We start from the raw sequence: 26253 nt of genomic DNA, 5'->3' as shown, positions 1-26253 counted from the left end.
TTCTGTATTAAAATGTTATTTAGATTGTTATCTATTGTTATTATTGTGGGGTCATTGCTAGGGGTATGTTATGTATATGGGGGGATGTTAACTTTAATAAGATTTGTTGACCCCATTTGTTATTCCTTAATTATTTTATTAATAATTTAATAAAGCTGTGGACTAATTATTTCCAACAGTATAACCTGTGTCCGTGTTTTAATGGGGGTTTGGGTAAGGTTAGCACATATGCCGGCAAATCCGACTGTGCGCCTGTCATGTGTTATCGAAGATGGTGTGGAGTGTAATAGCACATGTTCTAAATCAAATTTTTTTATTTTTTTTATATGAACCTTTGGGAAAAGACTGCTGTCTCCAAGCTACACTGTCCTGAAATATACAGTTAAAACACAAAGGACTGTACCTGAGAGTATGTGATCCGGTGGGAAAAATGATCTTATTTTTACTCATCTACCAGATTTGATTAGAGGGTATTGTGAGGTTACCATGGCCAGTCCTCTGTCTTTAGTTTTCATTTTCTAGGAAAAGTCTAGCCAAGCTGATTTGTCAGCACTTTTTTAATCATTTAAATAGTGTATCGGGAAAAAAAATATTTTTATTAAAAAAAGTCCAAATTTTCTCCCCAATAGTCGGTTATTTATTAACATTCTAATTTTAGTAAATTAACTCCAAAAAGAAACACTTTAGTTACAAACAGAACCCAGCGATGGGCTAAAACTTTGATCTACATATTGAAATTAACATTCAAGAACTGTAATTCCATCCCTTAACCTTTTGGGTGCCAATGCAGGTTTGCATATTGTCCGTAAAGGAAGGACTTTTGGTACCCCCCAAATTTAGACTTTACCCATCAGCGCAGGAATAAAAGAAAGTCTTTGAAGAGGTGGGACAGCCTTTTTATAACATATATTTGCTCTAGGAAGCTTATGTTAAATCGTGCAGTTTTCCACGGAACCTGCGAGTTCCACAGTTTCACATTTAACTGATGCAGAGCTGCGTGTCTTGCACTACTCTGTTATGTTATATCTGACACAAACAAACCAAAAATAAATGACAGGAGGATCTCTTGTCGAAATAAACAGATATTCACAAAAAAATAAATTTAAAAAAAATCATGCAGTTTTCAGTAGGAAAAATGGCACACTGTCACTTATAGTAGAATGGTTATAGACCTATGTAAACACTACCCGACCTTGGCTTTAAATAAATATTAAATATAATAAGAAAAAAAAAATAAAAAATTATTAATTGAAGGTCTTCCTTTGCACATATTCTGGTTAAAATGTAATGGTTTTAAAATCTATGTGGAGAAGATAAACTAATTTAAACATGTATTTTTCCAAATGGCTGGACCTAACACCACACACTTACAGTAATGGAGGTTTTTGACATTTTGTATATTGTTATAATAGGATTTATCACATTTAGATTGCATTTATAGATTTGTATGTGCCTTTCTTCAGATATTAAATATTTTTAGTATCAATAAAATGTAGCTTATTCTTATACTGTCCACTTTGTTGTGATATTGGTATATTCCTGTCCCCACCGATTTTCTATATTTATATTATTTTAATTTTATTTTTTTTAAATGTATTTTTTTTTTATTCTTACTTTTTTGCTTTTCCTAAACTATCACACAATATTGATCTATGTGGGTTTTTTTTTACTTCATACTCATCTACTCGTCATTTTTTTGTTTTGTTTTGTTTTCTTAGACATCAGTCTTCAACCAAAAATGGCCAAATAAAAATCCAGAAGATGATTTATAGAGTGAGGCGGTCATTTTTATGTGGGGTCCATGAGAATGAGCATCATCTGATCCCTTTATGGGGGTGGGGAGGAGTGGTTTAAATGGGGCTCAGGAGACTAGGTAACTCCTGGCCCTTTTATGGGAAAGAGGAGCATGATTTTTTGACTGGGCATCTTGTGGGCCGTTTTAATATATATTACTTTCCGCCTCACTGCCCATGCAATGTTTAAAGAGACGAGGCCACACGCTGAATCTCTCCTAATTTTTTTTGAGGATCCCAGTGAACCCAATATATATTGATTTATATTTCAAACATGGAGAGAGCCAACCATCTCTTTCTCTTATTACATGCCAATCACGTGCATCAAATGCTCAGCATGTAGAACTTTTCAATTTGAAGGAACACTCCAAGCACCATAACCACTATAGCGTAGTCAGGAAGGTGTAAGGGTAATTTCTTTTGAAATCTGCAATTTTTGTAAAATGACAAAAAGAGGACACATTCTTCACAAATAAAGCATTCTGACACACTTAAGTTTGGGGCAGAGCAGGATTACTAGGAAGGCGACCATAGGCAGCAGCCTAGAACCCAGCAGTTAGACAGGGTCCCTCAGTACCATGAATTTGCTCAGCCCCATTTACCATCACTGTGCGAAGAATAAAGAGGGTGGGGGCAAACGGGTATACCCCTGTACCCATGTGTGTACTGTATCCTAGTAATGCTAGTCTCAATAATGCACCTGGGAAGCAAACAGGTATGCACATCATGTCTCGCCAAACTAACCTGTGCAGCTTTCTAGTGACCGTGACCAGTAGCACTGTTACACATCATAACATGGCACCTTCAATCACTGCTCCTGAGTTCTTCTAAGATGGACACCAGGGTATGTGCACACAATGTTCTCTGACAACCAGAGTGTTAACAATTGATAATTTGTGGATCTTTAATAAAATCTTAATTTATTGGGGGCGGGGCCTGACCGCCGCGCTGGGTGGACATGGGGCACCTCGGCTCCACAATGAAACGCTTCTAATCAGCCTAAAACTACCTTTTCTCCCCTAAAAAAAAGAACAGGCAGCAGCCCAAGAAGGCAGGGGGGATTTATGCAACCCCTCCAGAAGTCGATTTCGGCCCCTGTCCTACCGGCAATGCTGACTCCTAGGCAGCTGGTATTGAGGCCTGTCGTGAGGCTCTGGCGGGAGAAACGGACGATCTCCCGCTCTAAGTCCGGCGGGACCTCCCACGCACCTACTGAGGGCCCCGTTCACCCCCCCTGTGAGCCGTGGGGATTATCTCGGACCCCACCGGGGAAGCAAAGACCAACTACACCATCCGAGCGGCGAAATGTTTAAGCTGGGCCCGCTTGGTAAAATCCAAGATGGCCGCCGCGCCCATTACGAGCCGGAGACCAAGCTCCCACCTGCATTATGGGAGGCAGCGACTCCAACGGCTGCTGGCGGATCTCAGGGACTTTATTTGGACTCTCACTCCATTTACTCAAAGAGGAGCAACAGCCACAACACGCAGGCTTCATTCTGCACCTAAAGTAGAAGCATAAGACCAAACATACTCCTGACCAACAAGTCCCTGAGCAGCCAAGTATCCAGCAGGAAACACAAGAGACTTAACCACAACCTGGAGGCCAGCCGATCCAGCACAGCTGCAAGAGTAACCAAGCGGCTGCTAACCGTGAAGAATTAAAGTTTTAGCAGCGCACTGTATATTGTTTAGTTAGCATCTCCCTTTTCATATTATTTTAGATTTAACCACCGTTGTTTTATATCTGCAGATCTGCATAGAAACCATTTAAAAAAAAGTCTAAGCTAACATACATGCTCTACCCGGCAAGCTCCATGACTCGCTGCCCCCTGGTGGTAAACTTTAAGCAGTTTAGAGAAATCTATACAATGTTATCTTACATAGCCTGTGACTTAATCCTCGCATAATATCTACGTAACTAAGCATGCATGACTCAACTATCACTTGTACCAAGCCTGTTATATTCTAAAAAAATGAAATGTGCTGTTTAAACTGCCATGACATTGTTTGCTTGTATGACACTGAAAGCGTGTCCATGCTGTCGTGGCGCTGCAAGCTTGTTGTAATTACACGCACGAGAAAAATAAAGAATTTTAAAAAAAATAAAAAAATCTTAATTTATTTTAAGATAATATCAGATAATATAATTTGTATTTTATTGGCAACATATGTTTTGGGATTGATTTGGGTTTCATTGTTTTTTGTTTTTTTGTTTTTTTGTTTATCCTTCTGCTACCTTAATCAACAAAAAAATCAGGAATGCTAAAGAATTCAGGTCAGTGTGGTATAAGGATAAGACCATTAGCATATTTGAGAGAAGGAGGGGGCACATTTGTCCAGTGTTTTTTGAACCTTAGTATCTATGAGTTCTATCACTTTTGGAAGTATAACAGGATTGTCTTTTTATGTTTGTTCCCCCTGTAATAGGATAAATCATTAAAAAATAAACACTATACAATACACAAAAATCCATTGTGTGAAAAGTTAAGATTAGCCAGTTTTGTTTGGAGTTTCCCAAACAAAGTGGATTCCACCTTCCTAACACCTCTCCAAATTAAAGTTCTCAGGATCTAAGCAATGGATTTTAATTTGGTTAAACACATTGATGACCTTTTGAAGAAAGTGCTGAAAGACCCCTAGATTTTTCTTTGATAGCATGATATCTCTCCAGGAGATTGACACTTTATACTTGCCTTTCATCATGACAAGAGATAAGGCAAAGCCTTTTGTATCATGTCCTGGAAAGTCATCTGCCATAAAGGGATTATCATGTGGAAGGGTTTTCTACAGCAAGGATGGCCAAACATTACTGATGTGGGATCTACTTTTATCGTTGACATCTTAATAAGATCTTCCACCTTATCAGGTTGGTGTTAATGTCCACCCAATCCCAATGAACTCATATTTTTATGTGAATATATATTGTATGAATATATATATATATTTATAAAAAAAAATGAGTTTACTGGAATTGGGGTCATTAACACTGTGCTGTTAATGTAAATACCACTTGGAGGACTGAGAAAGTAAGAGGCCTGGGAGTCTGAGGGTTCTGCGCAGTATCTTAGCTGCTCCTATAACTGCACTCTTTTGGACAGCGATCTCAGATGTCCCACCTTGAATCTGCTGAAGCCCCTCATAATAGCTTGTTGTGTACAGCCCTGAGTGCTACTATCTCAACTGGGACTACTGCTGCCTTCACTTTCCACATCCTTTCTAGCTCCTCTTTCAGTCCTTGGTATTTGCCCACCTTCTCATGCCCCTTCTTTTTGATTATTTGGTCACTGGGTGTTGCTTCATCCACAAGTAATGTCGTCTCTTGTTCCTTATCCACCACCATGATGTCAGAATGGTAGGTCATTACTTCCTTGTCTCTCTGGATCTGGAAGTTCCACAGGGTCTTAGCCCTGTCATTTTCCACTACCTTTTGTGGTACCTTCTATCTGGACTTATGCAGGTCCAGTGTGTGTGTGTGTGTATATATATAGGCACAGAGTGTTGCTCGTGGGTTTTGCAGAGGGGCCTGTTTTTGGTTTTTGTGTGGCTAGAGGCTGTAGTGCATGTCTAAGGGTTGTCAAGATATTGTGTGTGGGTGTAGGGAGTATATTGTGTGTACAGGGGATATAATGTCTGTATAGGGGTGTAGTGTGTCTGTGTTTTTGTGTGTATCGCGGGTATAGTGAGTTAGTATATAGTGTAGTGCATGGTTCGTCAACCTGGTCCCTACCGCCCACTAGTGGGCGTTTCAGGATTCCAGGTGGGCGGTAGGGATTTCCAGGTTGATCGGGCGGGCGGGTGCGAGCCGGCGGTACCCGTGCGACTGGGTACCGCCGTGACCATTTGCGGCTCCGGCCCGCCCGGTAAACCGCCGGGGCCGCCTTCCAAAGTGTCCATCGGGTGGCCCATGCTGTCAGGGCCACCCGATGGATGCGGATTGTAAGGGGGCCCGGTCGCGCTGTTAAAGCGCCCAGCGCTGACCGGGCCCCCTGTGATGACATCAGAGCTGGGAGGAAGTGATTCCCCGGTCACTCCTCCCAGCTAAAACTGAGAGCCGCGCGGGAGGAAGCAGAGGGAGTCAGAGTGGGAACTCTGACTCCCATTCACCTGAGCCACCACTGGACCCCAGGGAAAGTCACCCTCCTGCACCTTAAAGGTAGGAAACAGGAGGGTGACTTAAATATAGTGTGTGTGTGTGTGTGTCTTTGTAGCTATGTCTTGTGTGTATGTGTCTGTCTGTGTATATGTGTGTGTGTGTGTCTTGTCTTTGTATGTATATGTCATTGTATGTGTGTCTGCATGTGTGTGTGCATGTCTGTGTGTCTGTTTGTATGTGTGCCTGTCTGTTTGTATGTATGTGTCTTGTGTGTATGTGTGCCTGTCTGTGTCTTTGTGTGTGTATGTATGTGTGTATGTGTGCCTGTCTGTGTCTTTGTGTGTGTGTATGTTTGTGTGTCTGTATGTGTGCCTGTCTGTGTCTGTATGTATGTCTTGTGTGTGTGTGTGTGTGTGTGTGTATGCGTCTGTCTGTATATATATGTGTGTGTGTGTCTGTCTGTATGTATGTGTGCCTTGTCTTTGTATGTATGTGTCATTGTATGTGTGTGTCTATGTATGTCTTATGTGTGTGCATGTCTGTTTGTATGTGTGCCTGTCTGTATGTATATGTCTTGTGTGTGTATGTGTGCCTGTTTGTGTCTTTGTATGTGTGTCCTGTGTGTGTGTCCTGTGTGTGTCTTGTCTTTGTATGTATGTGTCATTGTATGTGTGTGTCTATGTATGTCTTATGTGTGTCTGCATGTGTGTGTCTATGTATGTCTTATGTGTGTCTGCATGTGTGTGTGCCTGTCTGTTTGTATGTGTGCCTGTCTGTTTGTATGTATATGTCTTGTGTGTGTATGTGTGCCTGGCTGTGTCTTTGTATGTGTGTCCTGTGTGTGTGTCATTGTATGTGTGTGTCTATGTATGTCTTATGTGTGTGTCTGCATGTGTGTGTCTATGTATGTCTTATGTGTGTGTGCATGTCTGTTTGTATGTGTGCCTGTCTGTTTGTATGTGTGCCTGTCTGTTTGTATGTATATGTTTTGTGTGTGTATGTGTGCCTGGCTGTGTCTTTGTATGTGTGTCCTGTGTGTGTGTCTGTCGGTATGTATGTGTGTCTTGTCTTTGTATGTATGTGTCATTGTATGTGTGTGTCTATGTATGTCTTGTGTGTGTCTGCATGTGTGTGTGCATGTCTGTTTGTATGTGTGCCTGTCTGTTTGTATGTATATGTCTTGTGTGTGTATGTGTGCCTGTCTGTGTCTTTGTGTGTGTGTCCTGTGTGTGTGTCCTGTGTGTGTGTCTGTCTTGTGTGTGTGTCTGTCTTGTGTGTGTGTGTGTCTTGTGTGTCTGTGCCTGTCTGTTATAGTGGACTATAGTAAGTGAGCTACCTAGCTCAGCCTTCCTACTGGGCATTGCTATAAGGACGGTTAAAAAATAGAAAAAAGGGGAAAAAAAGGTGGGGAGGGGAATTGAGGAGGGAGAGGAGATGAGCTGACGCACAAATGAGAAATCATATTATGCGCAAACAGAGAAGTCGTCTGAATATCACTGAAAGAGACCTTCGTTTGTTCCTTACGAAAATCGAACCAGATATCAAATATTTAGTCTCGCAGCATCAACCTCAAGGATCTCATTAATCACTAGTAAAGGTAATTTCAATTTACTTTATTGTTTTCTCATTAAACGTTATAAAGTTAAAAACCTTATAAACCTGCATTAAGTAGAAATAAAAAGATAAATGTACGTACATTTATTTTTTTTAAAAACACCCTCCTTTCTTAAAAATATTCCGCATTTGCGCGAAAACTGGTGGGCGGTAAGGAAATTTTTTCAACCAAAAAGATGCATTAGTGGGCGGTAGGTAGAAAAAGGTTGACTACCACTGGTGTAGTGTGTGTATAGGGGTATAGAGTGTGTATAATCAGGTGTAGTGTATATATGGGTAGGATAGGGGCATTATTAATTACATTTAATTGATTTATTAAAATGCATTGATTAGTAATAATGTAATAAGTATAAAAAAAAAACTTTATTCCCCCCTCCCTGTTTTCTTGCAGGCTAGGGGCATTTTGAGTAACATTTCCTGTAAGCAGGAGAACTATGAGGATTATCTATTATCTATCTGCAAGACCTGATATCTATTGATAAACCAGCCCTATAAAGTTCATGATTTCTAAAACGAACATTTAATATTTTCATTAAAAATCCCCTTGAAGAGCCGCCTGACCTGCGAAACGCTCGTTGGGACCTCACTCTACACACCTCTGACTTCTATTAACACATTAAGTATTGCCCGTGACACTAAACAGTGGGTAATAATTGTCCATAGATCAAGGACACAGAGAGAAGCTAGAACTACTTATGCGTTTTTTTTTCTTAAAAATTGAACCATCTAATTTTTCCTCTATGGCGCTAACTTTAGATTAGCAGATAGTAAATCTATACAGAATATGTGCCCTCGAACGTTTAGTTAGCAGCTCACTTCAAGGTTAATTGCTACATGTGAATCTAGCTGCAATACTTTCTATTTGTTACACAGACAGCCAGTCTTTTCCTGAAAGTCTTACTACCATCACAAGATCACGGACACTTTTCTACATTCAGATATACGTAGCAGAAACAAAACTGGGTTTTGTTTTCTTTTTTCAAGTTTTCTTTATAGAATATTAATTTGATTTTATTAAGTGGGTCTATGTCCTACACCACTTCACCTTGTGACACAATGTTTTTAATGAAAATATTAAATGTTACGTTTTAGAAATCAAACTTTATAGGGCAGTTTCTCTTTTTTTACTTAATGTCTACCTAAAGTAATCCCCATTTTTGCACTATCAACTTTAGACTTTTAACGTTCGAGCTCTCATTCCTATACTATTGATAAACCAAGCTGGGGCAATTGAGGCCATGATCTCTCTCTTCAATTTCTGGTTCCGATTTCCATGCCCTGATGACGCAAGCAAACTTTTAGAGTCTCGCCAGTTGATGTGCCGTGACGGAAACTCCGAATGCACATTTCAGCTTAGTCTATAAGTCAACAGGATATGGGGTTATATTTTCAGCTAAACTTTTTGAGATCCTCATCTCAGTTTTCCTGGAGCACCACAGGACCATCAGACATCAATGTCAACTTTGAATATTTGGGCAAACTCAATGTGAATAGTTTTGCTTCTTGTTTCCTACCTCTCAGCTTTCCGAAGAGGAATCAGGATCCAGATGGGTAAATATATAAAATTATTTATTTAAAAGAAGTTAACAGACATAAATAAACTTAAAAATAAAAGTAAATAGTCTCTAGACAAGATAAAGAACCACCTTAACTACGTCATGGATTGATCATATTGTCACATTTATAGTTTTCTTGGTAGGGTAAGAGAAAAATATAAAAAGTACTGATATTCATCCCCATCTTCTCTCTCTGTGTCTCCCTTCGTCAACGACAATAGAAATGACCGAGATTTAAAAAGAAGTAAATAAGTAGCAAGTCAGGAACCGTAAACCACTACATGCTCATAAGTTTGTCATGAACACAACTGAGCTCATGTTTTGTGTGAATATATGAGAACCGATGTAACTTGTTGAAAGGAATGATATAGGAGTGGTCTGGGTGCCATGTGCCGCCCCCCCCCCCCCCCCATTTTAACCCTTTAGCGGAAAACATTGCCATTTTGCAAGATGGGCAATGTTTTTTTTTTGCAGGGTTAACCTGCTACTAATGTCTTTCATACTGACAGCCACTAGAGGCGCTTCTGTGGAATAGCAGAGTTAAATTCCACTGTTTCTGTCAAATGATCTAAGAGAATTATTGGCGCAGCATGGCGTTTTTGCTATGCATGGGCACTAGCCTCGGGTTGGCTGAGATCATAGATCTCGATGATCTCCGCCAAAGAGGTGGCACTTCACTGAAGAGACTAGAGAGGCGAGGGAGAAAACATAAGGAAACAAACTTTTTTCTTAAACCCTTGCAACAGGGGCCTGGCCACCTAAACGGTGACTAGGGCACTATAGCGTTAGGAATACATATTTGCATTCTTAACGCTATAGTGTCCCTTTAAGGTACATGTTCATTTTAAACAAAATAAGTTCAATATTTGGGATGAAATAGAAAAAAAAGCTTCTTTTTTTTAACTATACAGATTTCTCAAGCTATTTTCTATATTTGTTAAGGGGGAAGCAGATGTAGAATTGAAGCATTACGAGATAATTGGATTATCGCATTGTTTTTATTGATAGTTCTATCTACACGTGGACCTCCCACTTTAAAGATAAGCCGTGATTGCTCACCTGTGGTTTTAAATAGTCAAGGGTGGGCTATAAAATATAAATAGGGTATGTAAAAGCCCCCAGCATTATCCCCAATACACTAGATGAAAGAGTTACTATATGTGTTGAAGAGAACGTGGCACCTATCCAGTAAGCAGAGGTATGTATCGATTAGTTGAGTTTGATATGATTTAAGGTGATAAATTGCTTCTTAACAAAACATTGCAAAGTAATTTTGTGTGTTACTGAAATTATTGTAAGACAAGCAACATTTTAGTCTGGGTTTTTGTTTTCATTTTTTTGAAAAAAATGTTTTATTTGCGTTTGGTACCTTGAAATTAATGATATTGGGGTTTATTTGCAAAACCTCAATTTGTGGCGAATTCTAAAAAAGCTAATTTGGAAATTCTGTTAAAACTAGCCACGCTGTGACTAAACCTAAGTTGTTTTAGATCTTTTTTATTCTCTAAATCAACTGTTTTGGATAAATTGTAATTTGCTGCATTGAGAGTTCAAAGTGAATTTCAAATTTAATGTCAAAACAGCCCGAATGGAAACGTTTTCTTACTCATCTATGCTTTTATTTCTGGCCTTAAATTTCACTTCAAAGGTTTAGTAAAAATCCCAGTTAGCTTTCAGTTCACCACAATAGACAAGGTTATTGATTATTGAGTATTTTTTCTGGGAATTAAAAGTTAATTCAAAGTGAATTAGATATTTTAGTTCAAAGTAGCTGAATCTGAACAAATCTCGGAGTAAGCTATTTCCAGTTCTCCTAATTTTGTCTCATATTTGAAATACACTTTGCATTCACATTGAATTCCTTAGTGAATACATCCTTCTGTGTTGATTCCTTTAAAGGTTACAATTTAACTGTAAAACCCTTTATCTTTTTAACACAAACGATAAATGTGATTTTTATTTTACTTCATTTTGAATGTATTACAAGTATTTTAAAGCCAGATTCTCCAGCTATGCAATTCCTAGTTGAGCACAGACTATCAGTAAACACCAATCTGCAGTTAAAAAAATAGATAAATAAATTGCAAATTGGAGGTAAAAATAGCAAATTTGAAAAATTCTCCATCTCAGCTATAGTCACAGCTAGAATATTTTAGCATAACTTTTGCAATTTGTTTCAAATGAATACAGTCCTGTGTTCAGTGAGTAAAGCCTCTGGTATGTAGAAATTGTTATGATAAATTGATGATGCTGGTTAGAGATTGGTTGAGAGTGGTTAGTCAATCAGTGGCGCCCCTGCTTGCGGCACCCATAATATTCCATTTCAAAGCTTTTCAGCAAATGGAAGGACAGGGGGACAGAGAGATCCAGCACTGTAATACAGACTTTGGGGTCAAACCGTACATGAGCGGTTTAACCCCTAAAGATGAGGCAGTGCTAAAGGACCACCAGGCACTATACCAACTTAATTTTGATTATCCGGTGTGCTCATTTAAATATTTAAGTCATTTGAAAACCCAAGAGCAAGACTGAAGAGGCTCTGGTATATGTGAGTGTCATCCATAAGGGTGAATAAAGGACTCTTTGGTCAATTATGAACATGCTCTCTTTGCACTATTTGCATATGTGGGTTTTTTTTTGTTTTGTTTTTTACAGAAATATGCACTATATAAAAGTGAAAATAAAGTACATGCTATAAATATGTTTTTGCACGTTTGTAACATAGTAGTGCATCACCTTTCTGGTTTTTCGTTAATTATAGGAATTCCATATGGAATTTTAGGACAAACTAGCTTAGCTGAACCACAAATGACTTGGGGATTTTTCTTTCTAAATTTTTTTTCTTTTCAACATTTCGGGGGTTCAACCCTTCATTATTTGCATTGGACATATTTGCACTAAAAAAGGGTTGAACCCCAAAATGTTTGCTGTACCATTTTATGTAATTCTAATAAACCACTATTGTAGCACATTGTACACACGCAGCCTATCCCAGTAGTGATGTTCTCATTTTTTTTTCTTGTATTCTACAAAGAGAATAGCCCGAACTGATCTGGAAAAATCTCCAAATTAGATTTTTGTTTTCTGATCTATTCGGGGTTATTTAGTAACATGAGAATCTCGGCTATACTTTCAGCTTCTCTGGCCTTAAATTGGAAATTCACTTTAGTAAATAAGTCTAAATAGTCCAAATTTGTTTTCATGTCAACGCAGCTCACCATTAGTGAATAGACACCAGTGAGAAATGCTCTGTGCACTATTTTTCACCAACCAGGGTGAATAGCTGAGAGCATTATCAAATATCTAGGCTACAATATTTAAACTGACCGTCACTTTAATTTGTTAGATTTTATATATAACAAGAGTGGCCCATGTATTTAAATTCTAATGGAGACTCTATAACTGCGGGACCCCCAAACATCATGTGTCAGCTTTGCAGGTACAAAATTCCACTTAAGAGGTTTGAGGTGTGCATTTTTGTTATTATTTAGTTGAGTCCCACTCCTGCCTACTTTTTCTACACGGGAGGTGGGGGCTCTAATCTTCATTCCCTGGCCATCCAGTGGCGTCCCTGGTGGGCTGCTATGCAGATCTGTACCTGCAGCTCAGTGCAGACCCCTCTGAAAGCCCGCTTCCGATATTGTGAGGCAGATGCTCAGACGTGCAGCGTGCTCCGAAAGCGAGTGCACAGCCGTGCAGAGTAATCTGTAGAGCTCCCAGCGACCCGTGCTGCTGCAGGGGGCTCAGCAGAGCCAACGCTGCTCTCTGGGCAGCCATTGCAAACAAAACTAATCCCCATTAAACAATTTTCATTAGCCATGGTTACAATAGTGCACCCACAAATATTTATTTATTATTATTATATAATTAAATATGTATCTATTTATTTATAAAATATTTTACCAGGAAAGATACATAGATTTCTCTTGTATGGGATATTGCTGAATACCCTGACAATCATGTATACACGATGGGTGACACGAGGGGTTAAGGGGAAATATGATGCAGATCCCTCTGACAATAAAATTAAATTAGTATAATGTGGTGAATACAAGTGATAAGTGTCATTGCATGCTTGTTTCAATCTGTTTACGCTCTCTCCTCCAGATCCCCACATACATTCCAAGCAGAGGACTGCTTCTCGGTGATGGCCGAGGCAGTTTATGTAAGGACACTAATTCTCCTAACCGTGCTGTCCTACATATCGGAGACTGAAGAAGTGGCCGCTCAGCACCTCTGTGGGTTGCACTTGATTGAAAGTCTCACAGTTGTGTGTAAGGGGAAGGGATTTTATCAAGGACATCAGCGAGGTAATTATTATAATTCCATAACTCCCTGCATTTCCAATGGCTAAAGAGGGACCGATACATTTTATGGGGTGTTGTTGGACACATAATCAGGGCATGGCTATTGTCAAATATTTAAAAAAAATAATAATTAAAAATGTGAAACAAAAACTTAATTAATATAAGCCCCATGAGGGCTTCAAGCAGAGTGTTATCTCACAGTTTGAAATCTCAGTACTGCGTTTTGATTGACGCCGATTCGGATCAACCAAAATTTGTCAGGAATTGGCGTTGGTAAATATGAGAATACGATCGGAATATGGACATTTTCACCAGACTTGGACATGATCCTGAAATGTCCCAGTTAATATGGGCTGTATACCACCAATTAGTGCAATTCGGTGTGCTAATTAACTTCCTGATTGCATGCTGGTCACACCGGGCGACGCACGCGACCAGAATACAATCTGAAAGTTAATCGGCACACCGGATCCCACTAATTCGGAGATATACAGCCTATATAAACTGGGCAATTTCAGGATCATTAACACTTCAGAGAAAGTCCAGCTGGGTTTTTGTGTGGTACTGGAGCACTTTTCTCCTAGACATTTGTTTTTATATATATATATATATATATATATATATATATATATATATTTAATAAAGTTAGCTGTTTAATATAGATTAGCCCCATTTTATTGTTTTACTACTGATCATACTTTCCTGGTTCCTGTGTATCCCAGGTGGAATCATACGACCATATAATACCTATGTTATCATAATGCTATTGATACCGGGGAAACTGACGGAAGCCAAGCACAGAGAGATGGACACAGGTTTCTTCAGGAAGGAAGAGATTCTTTATTGGATCACCGATCGGGACTCAGAGGGACTAGCGTCACCAAAATACAGCAAATTCTGAGCCCCGGACAATAGTGCAGGCTCCTTATATAGGCATATAACTCCTCCCATATTAAGCTCCACCCGCACATTCTCTTAACCAATCAACACAAATAAGAATTAACTTCCTGTTTGACCGCATGGCTTGTCCAGCACAATGGAGGAGGGGAATACTATATCCTGTATTCTTGCACATGCTCCGTACACTACTGATCGTATCTTGCCTCGTGCAACCAACTGATCGATACGTCAGCATATGCACGTACACATGCCACGTGGTAATCTCGGCCTACTAAATTTATTTTTACCGAGATTCCACCACATTCCCCCCTTTGATGCCTCTTGATATTTTACAATTACTTGAGGCATCACATAACCTTAGTTTTGCTTACACCGCAAGTTACCTTGAACCAGACCAGACTTATCTTATGATGTGAATCTTCAACATTCATCTTCCTGCATTGGTTCTCCCTGATCTAGAGCCCTATACTTATATATCGCCATTATCTGTGCAGCAGCCTTCCTCTCTGCTATATTCGCTATCAGGCTTTGCACAGACCTAACTACTAAGGGTATAAGACACGGTAGGAGTAGACACAACAGGAAAATCAGTAGGACTCCACCTACCACTGCCTTAAGCCCTCCAAACCACTCATACCAGCTACCAAACCAGCTACTTGGATTGTACCCTTTCCATACCTGAGTAGGCACATGCGCTAGTTTAACCATATGGCTAGTAAGCTCAGCTATTGCTTGCCCTTCATCATCTATTTGAAGACAGCAATTGCTTAGGTTAAACTTCCCACATACACCTCCCTCTACTGCCAAAAGGTAATCCAAGGCTAATCTATTCTGGTATACTGCTGTCCTCATCCTGGTATTATGTTTCACTAGGAGATTGAGCGCTTGTGATGTTTCATTAGTGATAATCTCAACCACCGCCTGTAATCTTATAATGCGGTTGAGCATATAAATAGGGGTTCTATAACCAAAGGTACCATCTTCTGCCCACGTGGCTGGCCCATAATAATCTATGATACGCTGGGGAGGCCATTCATTATCTTCCCAGGTGCCTATCTCTAAGGGTCCCCTTTTCTTCCTATGATTCACATCATACACTTTAACACCTAAAGTCTCACCTGTTTCAATCGGTAACAAGAAGAAGGATGGTTTGAGCATACCCAACACACATGCCCCTTCCCAGTCCTGTGGCAACTCCGAATAGGCTTTCTTACCACAGATCCAGTACAAATTTGCTGGGGCTCTCCAGGTAGATGTGATGGATAAATCAAACCACACATCCTTTAAACTGGCATATCTAGCAAACGGGTTAGATGGTTCTGAGACATTTGAAGCCGACCACCAAGTTGTATTCTTTGTATCATCATCATAAGCTTTTTGCCCTAGACAAGTTAATTCTCCTACAGAAGTATTATACATTATTCCTTTCCTTGCTATGCAAACATAACCTATGATGGAGGTCTTTAATCTCCACTCAGATTTACCTCTAACACTCAAATGATAATCGGCTTGTGTAGATATTAGTTGGTCAACTGCCTCAGAACCAGACATTACCTCCTTTGCTTCCCAAGGCCATTGGTCTCCCATGTTAGTACCTCCACACACATAGCAGTTGGTAACATTAAGACTACCGGCAATACTTTCAGCTAGGTCAATGAACAGGTTTTTAGCGTTATGGGGGATCTTATTATCTATACTCATCTCTTCATAAAAGGAATGGTATACTTGATGAGTCTGGGAGGATACCGTATCAGTCTCTATTCCTATAAACAATAATGTCCCAGGATCTAAACCCGTCCCGTATATCTGAAACCCAAATAAATTTCCATACTTATCTAGGAACTTGTCGGGGTTATTAATAAGTATATGGACTGGGTTGCATTCCATAGACTTACAATAAGGGCTAGTCGGCAACTTAGTCACTATCATGTCTTTATCTACTGTCTGTCCCCAAGTCGCCCACCCCACACAAGACCAATATGGGCAAAAGTTATAGTCTTTATTTGGGCATCTAGGACTCACATATTTATTTTTACTACTGGGACAAATATATTTATCGTTAGATCCATACGTCCTCTCCCATCTAAGATCCCCACATACATTCCACGGCTTTCTACCACTTGATATCGCCTTACATGCATCAAATAGCAGAACACCCGAAGAATATACGGATTCTAACACCGTCTTATTAATTAGGGTCCCCTGAGGATCTCCATTCCTGAGAGTCAACCAGATTGTACGAGGTTGATACTCTGGACTGAAGCACTTAGGTTCTCCTACTCCTAAATGGCACACACTATAGTCTATATTTAAGTATCTACATCTCGATACATCTCCTTTACACTCGTATTGTGAATGCCAAATTAGGGTTTGGGAAATATGGTTACCTGTTCTCGTAGTCTTAATGCATACCTCACAGCTAGGAGTGTCGGTACCTCTACCTTCCTGAATATAAAAACACATATAAATAAACACAATCAAAAGCACATCTTTCGCCGTCATCCTCAGTCTTCGTCCGTGCGATGGAACCTCAGCTTCCAGGATGTGAGGGCTGCAGGGAATGGAGTTCTGCTCGTCTTCACAGGTGTCCCTTCGAGACTTTCCTGGCTTATACACTATGTGTTGGTAAGCGGACAGGCTTTATTATGGCCTTCTCACTCACACCTGTAACAATAAAATTTGTAATCCACAATAATTCCTCGTTACTCCGACTGAGTAGTGCGTTTCAACCGGATCTTGCAGGGATTCTCTGGATCTGCTGTAACTTGCCAAGAATCGACTGCTGCTGGTTTAACCCTGGAGTGATGTATCCACGGAGTTACTTCGGCTACTTTTATCGCTGTAGGGGTAGACAAAAGAACAACATAAGGACCTCTCCACTTGGGCCCTAACGGTACATTATTCCACTCTTTAATCCACACTTGGTCTCCTGGATGATAACTATGAACAGGGGGATAAATATTCACAGGTAATCTATCTTGTACCCATTTCTGTACCTCCTCCATAGTCTTACCCAACTCTACAACCTGCTGCCGGGTAATTCCTTCTCCCAACTGACTCAAATCCCCCCTTAAGTTACCAAGTACGGGAGGTGGTCGCCCATACATGATTTCAAAAGGAGAGAGGCCCATCCTTCTGGTAGGGGTACTGCGGATTCGCAATAGAGCTATGGGTAAGAGAACGTTCCACTTAAGTTGGGTTTCCTGACACATTTTAGCCAACTGGTTCTTAATGGTTCTATTCATTCTCTCTACCTTACCAGAACTCTGGGGTCTATATGCAGTATGAAGCCTCCACTTTATACCAAGCATATGAGTCAGTTGTTGTAGGCACTGATGAACAAAAGCTGGACCATTGTCCGATCCTATAGAACAGGGTAGTCCATATCGGGGTATTATTTCTCGTAGCAGGAATCTTACAACTTCTCCTGCTTTCTCTGTACGAGTAGGACATGCTTCTACCCAGCCTGAATAGGTGCACACAATTACCAGAAGGTAACGATGTCCACCCGATTTAGGCATCACTGTAAAGTCTATTTGTAGATCGGACATGGGGAGTCCCCCCATAAACTGGACTCCTGGTGGCTTTACTGGTCCTTGTCTTGCATTATTCTTAGCACACGTTACACATCTGCGTACAATGGCCTGAGTCAAGTTGGACAATCTTGGTATGTAGAAATGTTTCCTGAGAGATTCTTCAGTACTGTCTCTCCCAGAATGTGTCCCGTTGTGATAATTTTGGACAATTTCTACCGCTAGTGATGCTGGTATAACTATTCTTCCATCTTCTAGCTGATACCACTTGTTCTCCAAATACTTTCCCGGTTCAGTCTTTAACCACTCCTCTTCTTGAGCTGTATAAACTGGAGTCCATTGGGACAGTGGAGTTGGTATAAGAGCAGCTATATGCCCCACATACTCCTGTCTTCCTGATTCAGCAGCACGCTTAGCTGCACTATCTGCCATCCGATTTCCCTTGGTTACATCACCATCTCCTCTCAGATGCGCTCGACAATGTATGATACCGACTTCTTTCGGCTCCCACACTGCTTCCAATAGTTGTAGGATTTCGGCTGCGTATTTGATTTCTTTGCCTTCTGAATTCAGTAGTCCTCTTTCTTTATACAAAGCTCCGTGGGCATGAGTGGTTAAAAACGCATATTTGGAGTCCGTATAGATGTTCACTCTTAAACCTTCAGCCAATTGTAACGCTCGTGTTAGTGCTATTAATTCTGCCTTTTGTGCTGATGTTCCTTTCGCCAGTGGCCGAGCTTCTATCACCTTGTCTATTGTTGTTACTGCATATCCTGCATAGCGGATCCCTTCTTTCACATAACTACTGCCGTCGGTATAATATTGAACATCGGGGTTCTGGATGGGAAAATCACGAAGATCTGGTCTACTTGAAAATACTTCATCCATTACTTCCAAACAATCATGTTGACTTTCAGTAGGTTGTGGCAAAAGGGTAGCTGGATTTAAGGTGTTTACAGTCTCTAAATGCACTCTTGGGTTTTCACACAACATTGCTTGATACTTGGTCATACGGCTGTTACTAAACCAATGATTTCCTTTGTAATCCAACAACGTCTGTACTGCATGTGGGACTCGTACATAAAGTTCTTGACGCAGAGTGAGTTTATCGGCTTCAGCTACTAGCAGGGCGGCTGCAGCTACGGCTCTTAGACAAGGTGGAAGTCCGCTGGCCACTGCATCCAATTGCTTAGACATATAGGCAACAGGTCTTTGCCATGATCCCAAGTACTGTGTCAATACTCCCACAGCCATTCTTCGTTGCTCATGTACATATAAGTAGAATGGTCGTGTGTGATCAGGTAGACCTAATGCTGGGGCACTCATCAAAGCCTTCTTCACATCTTCAAATGCCGTTTGCTGTTCTTGGGTCCATAAGAAGGGGTCGTGCTCTGTACCTTTGATAGCTGCGTACAGAGGTTTTGCCAGTATCGCATAGCTGGGAATCCATATCCTACAGAAGCCTGCTGCCCCCAAGAATTCTCGCACTTGTCTTCTATTCTTGGGTATTGGTATTTGGCAGACAGCTTCTTTTCTCTCTGGCCCCATAATCCTTTGACCTTCAGAGATATGGAATCCCAGATACTTGACAGTTGGCAAACACAACTGAGCCTTCTTCCTGGACACCTTGTATCCTGCCTTCCAGAGAATATGTAGTAGATCGTGCGTTGCTTGCTGACATTTTTCTTTTGTAACTGCTGCTATCAACAAGTCATCTACATATTGTAACAATACACATTCTCCTGGGATAGACTCGAAATCCAGTAGATCTTGACTTAGAGCTGAACCAAATAGGGTAGGTGAATTTTTAAACCCTTGGGGCAGTCTTGTCCAAGTCATTTGGCGTTTTGAGCCCGTTACAGCGTTCTCCCATTGGAAAGCGAAAATACATTGACTTTCTGCGGCAATTCGGAGGCAAAAGAAGGCATCTTTGAGATCTAAGACTGTGAAGTAAGTAGCCCCGCCCGGAATTAAAGCAAGCAGGTTATATGGATTGGGTACAACTGGATGTATACTAACAACCGCATCATTGACTGCTCTCAAGTCCTGCACAGGTCGATACTCATCTGTACCGGGCTTTTGAACAGGCAGCAATGGGGTGTTCCAGGGGGAAGTACAGAATTTTAGGATACCATACCGTATGAACTTATCCAGATAGGATTGGATGTTCTTCTTAGCCTTCTGTGGGATGTGGTATTGTCTTAGGCTTACTGGATAAACCCCAAGTTTCAGTTCAATTTTTATAGGTGGAATATTGCGGGCCAGTCCTGGTGGGTTGTTCTCTGCCCAAACTCCTGGTATGTTAAACAATGTCTCATCACTCCTAGGGTTTTGGCTAGTCAACACTGTATAAAGTCGCCACTCTTCTTCCTTTGGTACGGATAAAGTCATAATACCTGAAGGTCCATTAAACTTTAAGGATGTTGTTCCATTTGGTAGGAACGTAATCTGCGCTTGTAATTTTGATAGCATATCACGTCCCAGCAATTGGACTGGACATTCAGGCATATAAAGGAATTGGTGTTTTACTACGTGGCCTCCCAATGTACAGAGTCGACTTTTAAGAACCGGTTTTTCAGCACTTCTTCCAGTTGCTCCTATCACAGTAATAGTCCTTCCAGATGGAGGAGCAACTAGATTAGTCACCACTGAATGTTCAGCACCAGTGTCGATCATGAACGCACTCCTTTTTCCCCCTATTGATACATCGACCATAGGCTCCGCTCGACCAAGGGGGATGGAGCCCGGTCGGTATCAATAGTCCTCCATGACCGTGTCAGCCAATCCTACAAAGTCCCTACCTTCTCTATCGCGGGACCTTTGCGCTGCTGGAATATACCTATCTTCCCTAACACTTCCTCTGTTTCCATTACTCCCTCTATAACCATTACTCCCTCCGGGGCCTCCTCTACCTCTCGCTCTGCCTCTAAAGTTTCCGTAGCCTGCCCTGGGTTGGTCTCTCTCGTACTGCTCTCTTTGCGGACATTCGTTCCTCCAATGCCCTTCTTCCTTGCAATACGCGCATTGATCCCTACTCAAAGGCTCTCTACTCCATCTATTATTGCCTCTATCTGGGCCCCGTTTATCTACGCCTGCGATCGCTACCGCTAGCATATCAGCCTTTTTACGCATCTTGCGCTCTTCCTCTTTCTTACTTTCTGTATCCCTATTCATATAGACCTTATTTGCTACCTCCATTAGTTGGGTGATGGACATACCTGCAAACCCTTCTAACTTTTGTAGCTTGCGCTTAATATCTCCGTATGCTTGGCTGACAAAGGCGGAGTTAACCATTCGGGAATTGTCTGCGTCTTCCGGATTAAAGGGGGTATACAAGCGGTATGCCTCCAATAATCGGTCATAAAAGACACTGGGCGCTTCATCGCTTTTCTGGATCACCTCAACTGTCTTCGACATGTTAATGGCTTTCTTTCCTCCTGCTTTCATGCCAGCAATTATAGCATCTCTATAGGCTCTGAGTTGAACCATATCAGCACCATTTACGTTCCAATCGGGATCAGTGTTGGGATAATGTGTTGCGGCCCATGCTGCTGGATTAGCTTGGTTCAAAGCACGGGCTCTATCCTCTAGTGCTTTTATGGCTGCTTGATTTATTCTTGTCCTTTCCTCATTGTTAAATAAAGTCATTAATAACTGCTGGCAATCAGCCCATGTCGGATTATGCGTCTGTACTATTGAGGTGAACAGATCAGTCATGGCTTGTGGTTTCTCAGTATACGAGGAATTATGGGTCTTCCAGTTTAAAAGATCGGTTGTGGTAAATGGGACATATACGAAGACTGGGTCAGCGTGTGCCATTTGACCTGCGGCATCGATATAAGCTGACCCGGGATTCAGACGAAGAGGCATCTGATAGTGCTTTAATTGTTGGGCACCAGTCAACTGTCGGGTTTGGATGGGGCTACGTAGAGAGGCGTCAGTCATGGGTTCCGGTCGGGGAGAGATAGGGTATGGGGATGTGGGAGGTTGGTTTTGGGAAAAGGTCGTAAATAAAACACTTCGAGTCGAGCTAGATGAAGCTTGACCGGAAGTCTGAAGTGGCGCCAAATCAGGATATTCGTTTCTAATGGGGGTGGGTTCTGGTTCCGGAAGGGGAGATTTAGTACGAGGGGGGGTGGATCCTGTACTGGAGGAGGAAGCGGAAGTGGATGGGGGTAATGAGGGGAGGGCTGCAGGACTTCCTGCGTTTGCGTCACTTCCTCTTAACGGAAAGTAAGGGGGCGGCAAAGGGATCTCGGACTCAGGGGGCGTGTCCAAAATGGGCCTAACACCAGTCCTAGTGGACGAACAAGTCCTAGCTACCATGAGGCGACACTGCTCCTCGTGGCATGTCTGGAGCCATTTTGGCGAGTCATTTACGGCCTGTCTCCAACAGTCAATATAAGGAAACTGGCCGTAAAGTTCAGGCCTACCTGATACAGCCACGTGTAAGCGCTGTACCAGAGTTAGATCCAAACTGCCACGTGGCGGCCATGCCGCAACCAAAGTAGGCCACTCCCTAGTGCACAAAGTGACCAAACGTACAGGAGACATCTTAACCCCAAAATCACAAGTTTTGAATCCCTTTTTAAAATTCTTCACCATACAACCTAAGGGATCCGGAATCGTTGACTGCGACGCACCCATACTTAACAATGGAACGTCGTCGACAACGAATACTATACACGCGTACTATTCAACAGTCACACCCGTTTCCTCTGGCAACAGCACCACGTGGTACGGTTACCAAGTGAAACGTACACAATAACAATAAACACTCAGGGAATTCCCGTACACACACAGCTGTTACACCAGTCACTATATAATCAATATTATGCCCTTTGGCGTAACTATACAGTCACCCACGCTATAATTCTCTATATACGAATTACCCGTCTATAACACACCCCAGTAACATCGTCTTTTACAAATAGCGGTTACAGTACGGTTAGCATAGGTCACAGCACAAGTTAAGGTCACAATACAATTATTAGTGGTTATGGTGTTAAACATGCAATGGACAACGATGATTAGTACTTATATACAGTGTCAGTAAATATACAGGGTTATGGTACCGTGCACTATAATACAGCAACACACTATTAACACTCTCGCTAGACGGCTGAGCTCGCGCTATCTAACAAGATATACACTTTACTAAACAATCGTTAACACATTTACAATTCCCAACTAAACTATTGGCCAGTACCTTGAATGGACTACCTAAAACTATATACACCCGTTTTGGTTAGCCACACTGCCCAATCACCACATATATAGCGAGCTAGAGAACCGAATTTACACAGGCGCCTCTTAGTCGCACTATCAAAAGTCTAGTGGGTTCCAAATTTACACGCCTTCCCACTTAGCCCAGATAGGATGAGAACTAGCGAACCGAATTTACACAGGCGCCGCTTAGTCTCCCGGTCCCTCCGACCTAGCGAACGTAATATACACCCTAGAACGCTAGTCTAGACAAGACACCGGTGTCCGGCTAGGGCTATTTACACCAGGACCCCGCCTGACTAACCAAATCAAACGGTCTGACTAAAGAGCGTTCGATCGAGCGGTGCGCCTTCGCTCCTTCCCTCCGACAGAGGGGGCAGATACACAGATTCAAACCCCTTTGGGCCTACCGCACAATCGGTATACCCCTAGTGGGTCCTGCCGTCTAAAACAGCAGTTGTCTTACCTCCTCGTTCCTGAACCTGAGTTCACACTCATCGACGGGGACACCCCAGCACTTCTCACGTAGAGGCCGATGATCTCCTGGACAACAGACCAGTGGCGCCGAGACGAAGGGAGGTCCACGCAGAAGTTCAGGGGTGCAGCCGTAGAGAACGTGGGCAAAGATAGACCGTCTCACGCCTCTGCCTCTCAGCTACCGTTGAACGATGAGTTTCCCGGCCAATGCACCAAATGATACCGGGGAAACTGACGGAAGCCAAGCACAGAGAGATGGACACAGGTTTCTTCAGGAAGGAAGAGATTCTTTATTGGATCACCGATCGGGACTCAGAGGGACTAGCGTCACCAAAATACAGCAAATTCTGAGCCCCGGACAATAGTGCAGGCTCCTTATATAGGCATATAACTCCTCCCATATTAAGCTCCACCCGCACATTCTCTTAACCAATCAACACAAATAAGAATTAACTTCCTGTTTGACCGCATGGCTTGTCCAGCACAATGGAGGAGGGGAATACTATATCCTGTATTCTTGCACATGCTCCGTACACTACTGATCGTATCTTGCCTCGTGCAACCAACTGATCGATACGTCAGCATATGCACGTACACATGCCACGTGGTAATCTCGGCCTACTAAATTTATTTTTACCGAGATTCCACCACACTATATAGTACCAGAGTAAGTCATTGTTCTTAAAATTGTAAGTAGGATAGCTTTTTTTTTTTTTTTTTACAACTGATATACTACACCATCATGTCTTTAATTTCCCTACATATTGGAGTAGTACTGGATGCTTACTACACTCAATCTTCGTATATACTAAAACGGGCAATGTACCGTCCAAGCACCATACAGCAGAGCTCTTAGTAGCTCAGCAAAGTGTGAGTTAATATTCTATACACCTTACAAATTATTGTAAATAGAAGTGACATATTGCACTATTAAGGATTGTATTTTCTTTCATTTCTGAGGTTATCTGAGAATTGAAACTGTCATTTACCGATTACCAACAAGTGTATGTATCATATATTTATTGTACCACGAGATTGCTGTGAACACTGTGCGCAGTTCATCACATTCTGTCACATCCTGTATTGTATGCAAGGTTCTGGGAATCATTGCTAATTTACTGCTGCCACTTATAGGACTATATTAGTGAGCGCGTATTTCTGCTTTTTGTACATAATTTTTTTTATTTATTTTTTTAGGTCCACATGGTTTGCGCCCATTTGGAGAGCAGCGCTCACGAAAAAGAGCAACAAATAAGCTTGGGATAGTGGAAAAGTGTTGCTTACAGCCGTGCAGCTATTATGACCTCCAACGATATTGTAGATATTAAGATCTTCCCGTGTTTTGTAGAATAAAAGTGCAAACTATATATTGTTATGGAAAATAAACAAGTAGCACAACCCAAATGTAGGCTCTCAGTGATTACTTTTGCCTTCTCGCCTGTGTAAAGACAATCAGCGTTATTGCTGATAACCGAATTGGCTCCTCAACTTCAACATTGGGCTAAATTCTCTGAATTAGACTCAAAGTTGCATTTTATGTATTCGCTGAAAAACAGATGGTTCTTTCCAGGGTGTCAAAGAACAATGTATTCTGTGTCCATGTGCTTCCGGATAATTCTAATTCTCGATAATCTCTGAAAGACAAACAGTGTTTGAAAACATGACATATGCATAGTCCCCTTTTGGCATATTCTTAATTTACCCCATTCCCCTCCAAAAATACTCAGACACCTTGTATTGGGAAAATATTTATCACAGCTTTAATGATATAAAGGTAACATAAAATTATAAGGTCATTGTCAACACAATACATAATACAATATTAACCCCCATTCCTTTAACATAGCTACCCCGACAATGACCCACATAAACCATCATTGATACCACCTATAACATATAAATAAATTAACCTAAAACATAAACCATTGCCACCAAGGGGATGCTTCTCCAGCTTTCACAATTTAGGGGTATACAAAGATACACCCTACACACACCAGGTTCGGAGCTACCAACAAGCTCGAACCTACCAATACCATTCCAAACCTAACTGTTCTTAGCGAACTAAAACTATATCATACCTATGAACAAATGACCTACCCCCCAACTTTTCTATCCATCTTCCGCTGCCGTGACCAAGCTGGAGCTATACAATGAAAGGCCGGGAGGGTGGGACAACAACAGGTAAGTGAGGAATAAGTGAGATGGCCCCCACTCTAAAATGGCCCCAGTATGGACTGCTGAGTCCATACACACACACACACACCCTCTCCTTACACAAAACCCCACCCCCAATATCCACACCCCTGTTCTATGCCTGTCTCCTAGCAATGTCAAGGCCCATTTCTCTTAGCTGTGCTGCTCCATGGGCTACATTATTCATCAAAACAAAATGGAAAATAGCAAAACCCAGTGGCGTACATACCAGGGTCGCAGGGGTCGCGGCTGCGACCGGGCCCGGCCCACCAGGGGGCCCGGCCGCCCTGCGACCCAGGTATGTACCCACAGGGCCAGCCTCTTCTGCTGGGGGGCCCAGGAGCCGGCCACCACGTCATCTTCCGGCTCCGGCATCAGTACGCGGCGCGCGAGGGAGCTGAAGAGGGAGCACCCAGGGGACAGTGCTCCCTCGCGCGCCCACCAGCCAGCCGGGTGACAGCCTGGCCAGCAACACCACTGGACCCCAGGGAATCCCCCCAGCTCTCCCACAGGTAAGGAGGCTGGGGGGATTAAAAACAAACAAACGTTTGAGTGTGTGTG

At 41.8% G+C, this 26253-nt stretch overlaps 1 protein-coding gene and 1 long non-coding RNA gene across 2 annotated transcripts in view; one reads left to right on the top strand and one right to left on the bottom strand.

Annotated features, from left to right (window-relative positions):
- LOC134577512 (uncharacterized) overlaps positions 1-26253 on the bottom strand; it is a 747008-nt gene that overhangs the window by 248664 nt on the left and 472091 nt on the right. The gene's annotated exons all lie outside the window — the stretch shown is intronic.
- LOC134578085 (insulin-like) lies at positions 13170-24860 on the top strand. Its single transcript, XM_063437072.1, has 2 exons — positions 13170-13366; positions 24697-24860. Exons 1-2 carry the CDS (start codon positions 13204-13206, stop codon positions 24825-24827), a joined length of 294 nt encoding a protein of 97 aa, XP_063293142.1. The 5' UTR covers positions 13170-13203; the 3' UTR covers positions 24828-24860.

The sequence above is a fragment of the Pelobates fuscus genome, chromosome 11, assembly GCF_036172605.1.
Source record: "Pelobates fuscus isolate aPelFus1 chromosome 11, aPelFus1.pri, whole genome shotgun sequence".
Taxonomy (NCBI): domain Eukaryota; kingdom Metazoa; phylum Chordata; class Amphibia; order Anura; family Pelobatidae; genus Pelobates; species Pelobates fuscus.
The sequence above is the reverse complement of the archived record's forward strand: the minus strand, read 5'-3'. Positions and strand labels throughout refer to the sequence as shown.

Excerpts from the sequence above, each read along its gene's own strand:
- LOC134578085 (XM_063437072.1), top strand. The coding sequence starts at position 13,204 with ATGGCCGAGGCAGTTTATGTAAGGACACTAATTCTCCTAACCGTGCTG. Across the intron at positions 13,367-24,696 it reads TTATCAAGGACATCAGCGAG|GTCCACATGGTTTGCGCCCA; the intron begins GTAATTATTATA and ends TTATTTTTTTAG.